The 14,776-nt window shown below is 34.6% G+C and overlaps 1 protein-coding gene across 2 annotated transcripts in view; it reads right to left on the bottom strand.

Moving 5' to 3' along the window:
- Positions 1–1,583: 1,583 nt before the first annotated feature.
- SMARCA1 (SNF2 related chromatin remodeling ATPase 1) overlaps positions 1,584–14,776 on the bottom strand; it is a gene marked incomplete at both ends in the record, with an annotated part of 134,157 nt that continues 120,964 nt past the window's right edge. For both annotated transcript variants that reach the window (XM_080718492.1, XM_080718493.1), the window contains 2 exons: positions 1,584–1,655; positions 2,758–2,868. In XM_080718492.1, the coding sequence (XP_080574618.1) occupies positions 1,584–1,655; positions 2,758–2,868 (183 nt within the window). The remainder of the gene's footprint in view (positions 1,656–2,757; positions 2,869–14,776) is intronic.

Here is a 14,776-nt window from a genome sequence, read left to right as displayed (position 1 = left end):
GTCATACAGTCACAAATAATTCAGCTATTAACAACTTTGGGTTAACAGAGAAAGAACAAGAAGTAGAGGTTGTTAAATTTCATGAAGTGTTCAGAAACTCTAACTATGCCTGCTCCCACCTTCCATCTTCATTCCTCCTTGTGGAAAAAAAGGAGCAAACTAATTGACTATAGTCCAGGCTCTTACTGGGCTATTTCCTAGTGTACAAAACTTCTGTCAGATATTTTCTCCAGATAAGATTACTGATGGTAGCTTTCCATCTTACTGGAGTGGAAATTTCCAAAATTTGATTAAGAGCTGTAGATTGGAGTTTGGAGCAAAAGCAAAAGCAAATGAAGGTGGTAATGTAAGACATTCCATTTGTTCTACATTTGTCATCCCTCTTGCAAAGGACCTCTACAAAGGACCATGTAGCTAGTTTTGAGAAATAAAATCTAAGTGAAAGTAACATGTATCACTTCTGGGTTGAGGCAGTGAAGAGCACACATGAAATTCTACAGCCTCTAATTTTTCTCCTACATTGGCAGCTGAAAAGTGATGCAGCTACAAAACAGCAGAGCATCAGTCAGCCACGAACCTCAGGTGACTGGGTGGAAGAACCCCCTGCCTATCCCACATCCCTCTGACCTGCATGGGATATATAGTTAAAGTGAGAAATAAATTCATGGTATGTAAACCCTCTGACATACTTAGTTACTTCCTAATGAAAATATCTTCCTCCTTCTGCAATGCATAACACTTTTTCATACTCTTTAGATGTTAATAAATCTGCATGTTATACCAAGTCTCCTCTGAACTGATTCTAAGGAACAGAGTGCATAAGTCAGCAAGCAAAGGTTTAGCTCTCAACCAAATACATAGTAGTGAGTAATACATTTCAGTAAATGCAACTACTTTCTGCTGCACAAAAAACAGGAAATAATTAAATTTCTTATAGACATTTCTTTATTATATTTTCCCACTTCAATATTTAGAGAATAATTTAAATGTAATGCATACTGACAGCGAGAACAGTATCAAATATTAGTTTTTTAATATTTTCCTTTTCTCACCCTTTATTCCTTTAGCAAAAAAATATTTAGATGACCTCAAAGAAACAATTATTATGCTAATCACAGTATGCAGTAACACATACAAGCCCAGACTCAATAGAAAAGAAAGCAACAAAGAAGTGAAAAAGTCTTTCTCCTCAAATCATTTTAATTCATTTTTCCACAGCCATATAAATTTAATGTATGAAACAACATTAATACAGCTATAGAATCTAGGTCCTCTTTCAAAGCAGTGGCATATAAAACATAGAAAAGCTAAAACCTCAGCATAAGCTTCAATAAAACAAGGACTGAGAGGATTTTGATGAAGACATGAAATGCACAAAATACAGTACACAAAATACTAGAATGCATAAAATATAAAGCTACACATTTTAGGTATAAAGCATTGTAAAATATATAAAATATGCAAGGAATCAAAATCAAGGGATTTTTCTTAGAGTACCATGAATACACTGGAACTGGCAATTAGCATTTGAAGATGAGAACAAGAAAATAGCAGTTTCCCATTTAAAACTTTATTTCTAGGCTTTAAGATTTCACCTTCTTGACATCCTTCTTTCCAGAGCTCTCAGTAGCTGACTCTGCTTTTCTTTTCTGTGACTAAAATGGAAACAGATTTAATGTTCTGCTCCAATATGCACATTTTAAATGGCCCAACAATGTTAAATCTAGGATGTAAATGCATTAAAAAGAAATTTTAACATAAATATTCACTTCAGTGTTATACTCACAATTAATGTTCTAAATAGCCCAACAAACTGTATCACCCAATGTAAAATAATCTTTAAAGATGTTTCTTTTTATGAAAAGACATAAAATATCCATCAAAAATAGTCATCAGGTATCTACTTACACATGGTATTATAAATGTACTCTTATCTTAAAAGTACTCATCTTAGTACTTGAAATTCTGGGCAAAAGTTTAGTTACAAGTGTATTGTTTTTTAAAAACTCACAATAGATTTTAACATACCATATTTCATATCTTCTATGATGCACATTTCTTTCACAGTTTAGCATCTCTGTAGTCAAGATGCATCTTACAACTGATGATAAAATGTACTTAGCAGCATTTTTTCTTAGTGATATATAAAATAATGTTGTGACTTACAATGGAAGGCAGCTTAGAATGGATGAAATATGGCAGTTTACTTAACCACACTCAAATAATGTGATCTACTGAAAAACACCTTAAATTTAATACAAAGCAATCTGACTGGAACAAATCAAGTCATCTTATCCAACAGTTAAATTATTACAAAGTAAAACTTTATTGTCTGCTCAAAGTTCCCATTTTTACTCATGGCTCCACAAAGATCAGATAATTTATTTGATCAAATTAGAATTCCCAGTTTCAACCTCAGCACCACCCCATCCCACCCATATCCTTCTCCTACCGCCTGCCCCCACACACAACAGTCTAGTCTCAATTCGAAAGATTTTACTTGAATTATACTTCTGTTCTGGATAATGTGAATTTTTTAAATAGCCCTGTTACTAGGGAGTTCTGAACCGTATGTTCTAGAAACAAATAGGAAATATGTAAGGTTGTGGTGTAATTGTTTTTCTGTCCAAAACAAATAGCATTTAATAAAACCAGGTTTTATAATAGGTATCACTATGGCATTAAACATAATGTAGACATTTTAATTATTTTAAAAAGGGATCTACCTAAAAGTTAGGAAAATGCTGAAAATTTTACCATTGGAGTTTTAGTTGCCCGTTTCTTCTTTTCTGCTCTCTCTCTTTCCTCAATTTCCATATTTTCTTTCTCAATCAATGAAATCAGAGTGTTACAGCGTCTCTGGAATTCCTAAATGGAATAATAAGAAAAGATACAATTTCCATAACTCAGTCATAATCTTTAAAAATGTGACAATGACTGTATCATTTTTATGGTATAAAATCCTAAAATTGGTGTCCTTCAGAACAGTATTTACATAGGGTATTAACAGATTCCAGCAAAAATAGGGATGGGGGTAAATGTCATTCAATGGGTGATTGATTAAACAAATTGTACCTACATCCACACCATGAAACACTGCTCAGCAATAAAAAGGAAGGAACTATTGACAAAAAGCCCTGAATAAATCTCAAGGGAATTATGCTGAGTGAAAAAAAAAACAACTTCAAAATGCTGCATATAAACCGGGCATGATGACACACATTTGCAGTACCAGTAACTGGGAGGCTGAGACATGATGATCACAGATTTGTGGCCAGGCTCAGCTACTTAGTGAGGCCCTCTACAAAATAATGAAACCCTATTTCAAATAAAAAAATTTAAAAAAAGGGCTGGGGGTGTAGCTAAGAAGTAGAATGTCCCTGGGTTCAATCCCCTGTACTGCAAAAAAATTACATATATTATTTCTTTTATATATCATTTGTAAAATAACAAAATTAGAAATGGAGAACAAATCAATGGTTGACAGAAGCTGGCAGAAGGGAGAGAATTATGGTCACTATAGAGTATACAATGTATTCCTGTGGTGGTTACACAAATCGACACATGGTAAAACTAAGTGTATACATACACACACACACACACACACACACACACACACGCATACATGCACATGTATATGTTTAATGAAATCTGGATATGCTGTCTTGATTATACTAGTATCAATTTCCTGGTTGTCATATTGTACTACAGTTATGCAAGATATCACTACTGGGGAAAACTGGGTGAAGGATAACATGGCACATCCCTGTATATTTATTAGTAATTCCCATGAATCTATAAATGTTACAAAATAAAAAGATAACATAAATCACATAAATGAAAATAAATTAAGGGGATATATTCTATGGTCAAAGTAAGTTTTGGAAATACTCAGTTTACAAAAGTTAAAATAGATTTCTTGCCGGGCATGGTGGCACACGCTTGTAATTCCCATGCTTGGGAGTCAGAGAGAGGAGGATCACACTGGTTCAGAGCCAGCCTTGCTGGCTTAAGAAACCCTGTTTCCAAATAAAAAAGTATAAAATAGGTCTGGGAGTGTATCCTGGAGGTAGAAGGGCTTCCAGGAACCCCAGTACAACCCCCCAAAAAATATATATTTCTTTACAACAGGCACATCTCCAGCCTTTCAGTTCCTGATGTGCATTGTAAACACTAGGCAAAAGATATAGGATATAACAGTTCTCAAAGCTACTTGACCAACAAAACACTCTTCTCACTAGACATCTTGTGAGATCAGAGTTCTGGTCAATATATCTAAGGAAATGCTGCTATATTTACTAATTCAGAGTAAACAATACCTGCAAAGATTTTTGCTTTAACCCTGATGCTACCTCTTCTAACTGGCAGAAAATAAATTCATCCAACTTGTAAACAGTTTTTATGAATATATAGTGAGTATGAAACATGTGATTCAATAATATGGAAATTAATATATCATTAACCCTGTGTATTTTGTTGTATTTCAAAGGTAAGTAATGACAAGTAACATTTTTAAATATGGTACTTCTGTGCAAACAAAAATGTCTGACAAAATTCAAAATAACTAAATACTCATCTGAAATTGTAGTTTTACTGACAATTAAGAAAAAGCACAAGAAGAAAAAGTGGTCAAATTATAGGAATAGAAGACTCAAAAATGTTCAAACTTTCTAAGAAGTTTCACAAAGTATCAAAAAATTCAAAGTAAAACAATGCAATTTCTATTAAATTAGCAGTTATATGTGCATGTCTGTGTGGTATGCACAATTAGTATTGTTAGTAAGAGCAAAATGGGATGAGAAATGTCAATGTAATCATCTATTATGGACTAAACTGTGCTCTACAAAATTCATCTGTATATGCCCTAACCCTAAATATGACTTTAGAGTTTTATTATTTATTTATTTATTTATTTATTCGTGCATTATATTCATACATCATACTGGGGTAAAAAACTTGTGTGTACATACATGTACACATCACTGATTTAACCCCTACCCAATTCCCACCCCATTCCCTTCCTATCCCTCCTTCTCTTGCTTACCTTAATGGTTGACTTTGATATGTTTAAGTACATTGTGTGTTTTAGAGAATTTCCTTCTTCCCCCTCCCATCCCCTAATTTAGGTTGTCTTGTTTGCTCCACTATAGGATTTCCTTTTTCATCTAGAGTTCCTCCTATGATCCATTTCTGCTTAGCTTCCACATATTAAGGAAACCATCTGATTTCTTATTTTTTGTGACTGACTAATCTCGCTTAGCATAATGGCCTCCAGTTCCATCCATTTCCCTGAAAATGATGTAATTGAGGCTTTTTTTGATGGCTGAGTAAAATTCCATTGTGCACATGCCCCCTGGTTTTGTAATCCATTTATCTGTTGAGGGACATCATGGCTGGTTCCATAGTTTGGCTATTGTGAATTATGAAGGTATGAACATAGATACCCATGCATTAGTTTGGTAGTCTGGTTTACTTTCTTTTGGGTAGATACCCAGAAGTGGTATTGCTGGATCAAATGGTAGGTTTGTTCCAATTCTTCTGAAGATTCTCCATACTTTTTTCCAAAGTGGTTGCACTAATTTCCAATGCCACCAACAATGTTTTAGAGTTCCCACTTCTCCACATTCTCATCAGCATCTGTTGTTGTATGTGTTTTGAATGATTGCCATTCTAGTTTGAGTTAGGTGAAATCTCAGGGTAGTTTTGATTTGCATTTCTCTAATTGCCAATGACATTGAGCATTTTTTCATGTATTTATTGGCCATTTGAATTTATTCTTTCATGAAATGTCTAGTTAGTTCGCTTACCCATTTTGTTATTGGATGTTTTGTTTTCTTAGTGTTAAGTTTCATGAGTTCACTGTATAGTCTAGATATTTGTCCTTTATCAGAAGGGTAGGTGACAAAATCTTCCCCATTCTGTTGACTCTCGGTTGAAATTCTTGACAGATTCCTTTGCTGAACAGAAGCTCTTCAGTTTCATGCTATCCCACGTATTGATTTGCCTTTTAATTTGTTATACCTTTGGGGTCTTGTTGAGAAAGTGTTTATCTGTGCCTATGTGTTGCATTGTTGGACCTATGACCTCTTCAAGTCTTTGATCCAGCTTAAATTTACTCATGTGCAGAGTGAGAAAGTGGGATTAATTTCCAATTTTCTGCATATGGTTAACCAGTTTTGCCAACACCATTTGTTGAACAGGCTATCTTTTTACCAGTGTATGTTTTTGGCCCCTTTGTCAAAGATCAATTGGCTGAAAGTGTGTGGACTTGTTTCTGGGTCTTCTATTTTGCTCCATTGATCTATGTATCTGTTTTTGTGCCATTACCATGCTGCTTTTATTACAATGGCTTTGTAGTATAGTTTAAAGTCCAGCATTATGATTCCTCCTGCATGGTTTTTGTTGCTGAGAACTACCTTGGCTATTCTGGGCTTTTTGTTATTCCAGAGAAATTTAAGGTCTGAAATTTTCTATGTCTGTGAGGACTGATCGTGGTAGTTTAATGGGCATTGCATTGAATCTATAGATCAATTTTGGGAGGATGGTCATTTTAATGATATTTATTCTGCCAATCCATGAACATGGAAGATCTTTCCATCTTCTAATATCTTCTTCAACTTCTTTTTTCAATATTTTATAATTTTCTTTGTAGAGATCTTTTACCTCCTTGGTTAAGTTTATTCCTAACTATTTTATTTATTTTTTTTGTGGGAGATCCTGAGTGGAAGTGTTTTCTGAATTTCTTTTTCAGTGGATTTATGATTGGTATACAGGAAAGCTTCTGATTTGTTAAGATTGATTTTGTATCCAGACACTTTGCTGAATTTGTTGATCAGTTCTATAAACCTTTTGGTTGAGTTTGTTGGGTTTTCTAAATATAGTATCATATCATCTGCAAATAGTGAAAGTTTGAGTTCTTCTTTTCCTATTTGTACTCCTTTGATTTCCTTTTCTTGCCTTATTGCACTGGCTAGAATCTCCATTGCTATATTGAAGAGAAGTGGTGATAATGGACATCCTTGTCTTGTTCATGTTTCTAGGGGAATTCTTGAAGATTTTCCCCATTTAATATGATGTTGGTGGTGGGCTTATTGTCAATTGCCTTTATGATGTTGAGATATGTTCCTTCTATTCCAATTCTCTGCAGTGTTTTTATCATAAATAAATGTTGGATATTATCAAATGCTTTTTCAGCATCTATTGAAATGATCATGTGATTTTGTCTTTGATTCTGTTTACATGGTGAATTACATGGATTGATCATCATATGTTGAACCAGCCTTGCATCCCTGGAATGAACCCTACCTGGTCTTGGTGTATGATTTTCTTTATGTGGTTAGGAATGCGTGTTGCTAGTATTTTGTTTAATAGTTTTGCATCCAAGTTCATCAGCGATATAGGCCTGTAGTTTTCCTTCCTTGAACTGTCTTTATTCGGTTTCGGTATTAGTGTGATGTTGGCTTCATAAAATATATTTGGAGGGTTCCGGTTTTTTCTATTTCATGAAATAGTTTGTGGAGTATTGGAGTTAGCTCTTCTATAAAGGTTTTATAGAATTCACTTTGGAATCCATCTGGTCCTGGGCTTTTCTTTAATGGTAAGCTCTTTATTGCTGTTTCAATGTCTTTGATTGTTATTGGTTGGTTTAAGTGTTCTATATCTTCTTGAGTCAGATTAGGAAGGTTGTATTTATCTAGGAAGTTGTCAGTTTCCTCTAGATTTTCCATTTTGGTATAGTTTTTCAAAGTAGTTTCTGATAATCCTCTGGATTTCTACACTGTCAGTACTCATGTCTCCTTTTTCATTTCTTATCTTCATAATTTGAATTGATTCTCTCTTTTATTTAGTTTGGTTTGCTAGTGGTTTATCTATCATGTTAATTTTTTCAAGAAAATAGCTTTGGGTTTTGTTGATTTTCTGTATTTTTTATTCTTTATTTCATTTATTTCTGCTCTAATTTTAATAATTTCCTGTCTTCTACTGGCTTTGGGGTTCAATTGCTCCTGCTTTTCAAGGGCTTTGAGGTGTGTTGTTAGGTTGGAAATTTTCTGTTTTTCTTATGTGAGCACTCAGTGCTATAAATTTTCCTAATACTGCCTTCAAAGTGTCCCAGAGGTTTTGATATGTTGTATCTTTATTTTCATTTGTTTCTAGAAATTTCTTGATTTCACCTCTTACATCTTCTATGACCCATTCTTCATTCAGAAGTGTGGTGTTCAGTCTCCACATGTTTATGTTGTTTCTCTGGGTCTTCTTATAGTTGATTTCTAGTTTCATTCCATTATGGTCTGAAATGACACAGGGAAGTATGTCACATTTTTTAAATTTGCCAGTGCTCATTTTGTGTCCCAGGATGTGATCTATTTTGGAGAAGGTTTCGTGAGCAGCTGAGGAAAATGTAAACTCCGTTGTAATTGGGTAAAATATTCTATATGTTTCCAACAGGCCCATTTGATTAGGTGTTCTTTAGTTCTGAGGCATCTTTACTGACCTCTTGTCTGGAAGATCAGTCTAATGTTGTGAGAGGTGTGTTGAACTCTCCCAGTATTATTGTATTGGGATTTATGTGTGATTTCATGTCACAGAGAGTTTGATTTATGAAAGTAGTTGTACCTATGTTTGGGGCATAGCTGTTGATTATTGTTTCCTCTTGCTGGATTATTCCTTTTATGTGTGAAATTTTATATTCTTCATCTCTTCTAATAAGTTTGGGTTTGAAGTCTAACTTGTCTGATATCATAGTTGCTACTCCTGCTTGCCTTTGAGTTCCATTAGCATGGATTACCTTGCTCTAGCCCTTTACCTTGAGTTTGTTCTTATCTTTACTTGTAAGGTGTGTTTCTTGTAAGCAGCAGATGGATGGGTTCTGGTTTTGAATCCATTTTGCCACTTTTGTCTTTTTATTGGGGAATTGAGGCCATTTAAATTCATTGTGATTATTGAGAGATAATTTTTAATTCCTAACATGTTAAGATTTTATTTCTGTTTGACATACTGTTTATTCTTCTTTGCTTAGTTGTCTGCTGGATGGAAATCTTCATTTTTTGGTTCTGAGGACTATTACCTATTTCTTCTTTGTAGTTAATCTCCTTGAGTATTTTCTCTAGTGCTGGTTTTGAAGACATAAATTCCTTCAGTTTCTGTTTGTCACGGAAGCTTCTTATTTCCCCCATCTAATTTGATAGATAGTTTTGCTGGGTAGAAAATTTTTGGCTAGAAGTTGTTTTCTTTCAGAGTTTGGAATATGTTACTCCAGGCCCTTCTGGCTTTCATGATTTGGTTTGGGAAGTCTGGAGTGATTCTAATTGCTTTGTCTCTGAATGTCACTTAGCCTTTTGTTTTTGTTCCCTTAAAGTTTCTCTCCTTGGCTTTCACATTGGTAATTTTGACAATTATGTGGCATGGGGAACCTCTTCTCTGATCCTGTCTAAAGGGAATTCTATAAGTTTCCTAGACCTGTGTATCAACCTCTTGCTCTGTGTTTGGAAAATTCTCTATTACTTCCTTGAAGAGATTATTTGCCACTGTCCTTCTTCGGCATCTGTGCACATGAAAATGCTCGCATGATTGGCAAAAATGCTTCACGGAGGTAAAGCCCCAAGGAGGGAGCATTATCTCTGGCAATAGTATTCCTTGCTCTTAGAATTCTATACTAATAGCTCCAATGATGTAAAATGAGATCCCAAGAATTAGGACTGTGGAAGAAGTTGAGTCCGTGAAAGATAAATTTTCTAGTAATATGTCTGAGCCCTCAGACTTTCTCAGCATTACTCCAGCTGCAATAAAACATAGTCAGAATTCAGGGGCTGGAGAGGGGCTGGAGAAGGGCTGCAAAGTTCCTTTCAGTGCCTCTCCACAGGCAGGTCCTTTGATCTACAGATTAGCTCCCAACACCTCTCTTCCAGCAGGGAAGGCTGCAAACACAGGCTCCTACCTTTTGCTCTATTCCCCAAAGAGATGTAAAATTGTCTCTCTGGAATCTGGGCCATCTGCTTCTCTTTTAGAGATGCAAATAAGCCTTTTCCTAGCCTTGACTTAACAAAAGCCTACCATTTGTGACTCAACAGCAGGATAGTAAAAATCCCAAAGTCTGCAATAAAAAACTGGCTTCAAGGTTATTCATTAAAGAACAATTATAGAAATCCAATCACCTGTGTTATAATGTTTTTGGCCCTGTCTACTAACTGTACTATAAGTATTGCCTCATAGGAGATGGCGGAGCAGACAGGACCGGACAGATTCTCACCACAGCCCTCTGGATCATACACAGCTTGACCTACCTTGCCAGACAGAGGAGGGCATGGACTAAGCCCTAGGAACAAAAGACTCTGAAAGCATTAAAGGGGATCCTAAAAGACTGAATTTCTCCAAAAAGAACTTTGGGTGTGACTCCCACCTTTGACTCCTTTCCAGACTCCAGACTTTGCCCCCTAGGGCTCACCTGTGAGGCCAGAAATCTGATCTCAATCACAAAAGCCAAGGGGGCTGACTTTAATCGCCAAGTCCCAGACGAATCTTAAACTGTGATGCCACAGATCTTCTTTTATCCTGTTTATCTTGTTTACACTTAATGCCTCACTATTGTCCTTTGGTATTTACACTTTGCCACTGGGAATAAGGGTATAAATATTGGTTATGAAAAATAAAACTCTGTCAGCTGCACAAGAGGCAGTTGTCCATGTCAGTCTTTTTCAGATTCCTCTCTCCCAAGCCCCCAGGGACGAAATCTCATGCTTATGGTGACTTGAAGGAGTTTTTACTTGATAAGGGAGAGGAATCGCTGCAGAAAATAGCCTCTGCAGAACTACAACCAAAGCCTTTGCCCACCTTTCAGAGATTAAGTCCCGAACGGATTTAGTGACCAGATTTAGTGCCCAACTGAGCTGGTCCGTCGCAGATGGCACCCAACCTAGTCATCTCAGATTGAGTCCTGGAAGGTAATCTATCTCTTTTCTTTATTTCTTTAATTTTTAGGCAAAGGATAGGTCATCGCCAGAGCGCTGCAGGCTCGCTGGGAAAAAACGCCAGGGTAAGAAGGCGATAGGATATATATAATAGGTAGTCATGGGGCTTTTATCAGATGCCTCACCAGCAGTCACTCAGGGAATGACGTACGCTGTAGTCATGAAGGGACAAACATTTAATTTATATATAAAGCAGACACCTCCAGTTGGAAAAGAGGTCCATTTCCCATGTGGCCGATTATTACACATGAGTAAAGATTGCGAAGATAATCATAAGAAAGCTAATAACAGTAGTGCTAAGAAAACACAAGGAAGCAGTATGGGAAATCAAGTAAGAATCCTTTTACAAAATTAGTACATCATCTTTTAAAGCAATATAAGATAAAGATATCAATGGAAGAATTGCAAAATTGCTATAAATTAGCAATAGAAATATGGAACAAAATTTGAGAAAATATACATATATATTATGAAAGCCAGTTGGCAAGAGGAGAAACACTTCCCCCTAGTGGTGGGTCACTTAGTCTTTAATTAAATTATCATTCAACAAGTTGACAGCATGGTTTTTGATACAGGAAAGTGAAACTGAAAAATTGCTTCATGTATATAAGTTGTCAGAGGAAAATCTAGATCATGCTAAAAAATCAGAAGGATATTTTGCCTCAGAAAGCCCAGGAAAAGAAGTTGGAATGAGTGTCCTGGCACCAGCGCTCACTTCCATTTTTGGCCCCTGTGGTGAAAAATATACAATAACCATAAACTTTTTGAACAAAGAGTGGATCCAGTTCTGCCAAAACTTATGTCTTTTAAATCTTGGGACTAGCTTTCACCTTTCCTGTCACCTTTAATCCTGATCTGCTGCAGCAAACTAATTGGAGAGGGTCTAATTTTGATATTATCTCTTCTTTCAAAAAAGACATGCATGCTTTATGGGCTTATTTCTAATTACTGCATTCAATTCTTGCACTCTTGATCAGAGAACTGGATCCTTTGTGATTTCTGTACAGTAAGAGGTCCTTACAGGTCAACAATATTTGCAATGGCAGATGTGACTCAATGAGAAGGCAAAACAAATTATGCATGATCAAATGGCTCGGGGAAATCCAGCCCTGTTGTCCAATGAGTTATTTTATTGAAATTGGAGCTTGGTTAGATGTAAAGACTCAGGTCAAAAATGTACAACCGCGGCAACCGTATTGGATTCGAGAAGCTGCTGTTATAGATTGGCAAAAGAACTAAAACAGAAACAGGAAAGCCGTCTACAAAAATTTTACAGGGACCCACCAAAGAATATAGTTCTTTTAATTAGAAACTGCAGGATTCTATTAAAAATAAAAAAATAAAAAATAGCAAAACAAAATAAAAAACTAAAAAGAATATAAAATTGTTAGAAATGTTAATTAGACAACTAGTTTTCAATACCATTAATAAAGATTGTCAAGCAGCTATTTGGCTCATTAAGAAAAGCAGAAATTTAAATTATATGATAGCATGTAAAAACATAGAAACAGTAAGACATAATGCCCAAATAGATGCAATTGAAATAAAAAAGGATGTAAAATATGAGTAAACAAAAGTGTTTTAATTATGGGAAGCCACGATATATAAAATAAAGTAAGTAAAATAAAAGAAGTACAAGTAAAAGAAGATGGACAGAAGGGAGAAAAACAGCCACTCCCTAGAATATGTCCTAGGTATAAAAAGGGAAAATATTTAAGTAAATAAGTAAATGAATAAAAATAAATGTGATTTAAATTTGGTAAGGATGAAAGCAAATTACAAAAAATAAAAAAATTAATAGGCAGTATTCTTTCATCCCCAAACAAATGAGAGACAATTTTCTGTATAGTAGCTTAAAATTAAAAAATCTTTTAAAGCATTCGTCAGAAATAATGACACTTACCGCAGTCAGGCAAGAGAGTGCTGCTATAGATTTACCAGCTCCTCATTCTCAACAATTACTAGTTATTAATAATCCTCATAAAATAAGTCTTGAAAATGTGGACCTAATTCCAAAAAATACTATAGGGTTAAATTCTGGTTGTAGCAGCAATACTTTAAAAGGCCTCCTTGTGCATAATGGTGTGATTGATAAAGATTATACAAAAGTGATTTCTGTCATGATACATGTTTTCAATAATCTAGAGATAAAGAAAAATATCGCTTAAATGCTGATTATTCTCTATATCTATCCTAATACCAAAAATAACAAAAAACCCATAAAATAATTTAAAGCGAAGTACAAAAATTTAAAACATTTCTTTCTTTAATTTTATAACTCTTTACTGTGAAATAGCTCAAAGTATCAGTTTTGTTCTAAATAATAAAATTAATAATATAATTTGGATTATAAAATTCTTGCTTTTATAAAAATTCCTTAAACAGAATAATAAATAAATAATAGAAAATGTTAATTGATCTAAGAAATGTTAATAAGACTCTTAGACCCATGGGTGCATTACAGCTAGGCATATCTGCCCCACCCATGATACTCCAAAATTAGAAAATTATTATAATTTAAGAGATTGCATCTTCTCAAAGTTGGTCAAAGATTTGTTTCTATTCTTCCCTCTCTTAAATAATGTTTAGCCTATAAAATAATTTCAGTGAAAAGTTCTGCCATGAGGAATAAAAAATTCTCCAACCTTGTGCCAGAAATTTGTAGATAAGGCAATTGGAGAAATTAGAAGAAAAATTTCAAATGCTTATATAATTCATTATATGGATGATATTTTGTTAGCTCATTCTAAAGAAGAAATAGTAGAAGTTCTTAAACATTTGCTTCAACAATTGACTAAATATGACCTACAGATAGCACCTGATAAAGTACAACAAAATAGGCCTATAAATTACTTAGGAAAAGTAATATATGATGAGTATATAATGTCTCAAAAGATGCACATTAGATTGGATAAAATAAAAACATTAAATGATTTACAGAAATTGTTAGGGAATATAAATTGGGTTACATCCTACTTGAAAATTACCACAGGTGATTTGCATGCTTTATATGAAGCTCTTAATGGAGACCCAAATCCTAAGCCAGAAAGAAAATTAACTCCAGAAATGTTGCAGGCATTGGCCTTGGTAGAAGAGAGGTTGCAGAAAGCCAAAGTCAAGCAAATAAATTATGAGAAGCAATGGGATTTTTTAATACTCCCTACCACTTATACTCCTACGGGGTGTTTGTGGCAGGAAGGTATATTAGAATGGATACATTTGCCTCAAACACAAGTAAGAATGGTGGCTTCTTATGTTTTGTTGTGTAGTCAATTGATTATTAAGGCCAGAAGTAGATCAAGAGAAATATTTGGAAGAAAAATGCACAATATTGTAATTCCATATACCAAACAACAGTTTGAAACATTATTACAGAATGATGATGATTGGGGTATTGCTTTATTAAATTATATTGGAGAAGTAACATTCCATTTACCAAAGCATCCTTTAATAAAATTTGCCAGAGAGGTCCAGTTTATTTTTCCACAAATTGTGTCTGCGGAACCCTTAAGTGAGGCTGTTACTATACTTACTTATGGGTCTTCCAAAGGAAGGTCTGTGGTTTATACACCAGACCACCCACCTATAATTCATCATAATTCAGAGTTTTCTGCTCAGCAAAGAGAAATTATGCTGTCATATTAGTTTTGACCCATTGGGAGAAAAAGATTAATTTATATACAGATTCAAAGTATGTGGTTTCAATATTTCCTGCTATAGAAACAGCCCTATTGTCTGGACATTAAAAAATTATTACATTATTAGAACAATTACAAAAAATCATTCAAGGGTGAAAAAACAAAAATTTTATA

The sequence above is a fragment of the Muscardinus avellanarius genome (assembly GCF_963383645.1).
Source record: "Muscardinus avellanarius genome assembly, chromosome: X".
Taxonomy (NCBI): Eukaryota; Metazoa; Chordata; class Mammalia; order Rodentia; family Gliridae; genus Muscardinus; species Muscardinus avellanarius.
The sequence above is the reverse complement of the archived record's forward strand: the minus strand, read 5'-3'. Positions and strand labels throughout refer to the sequence as shown.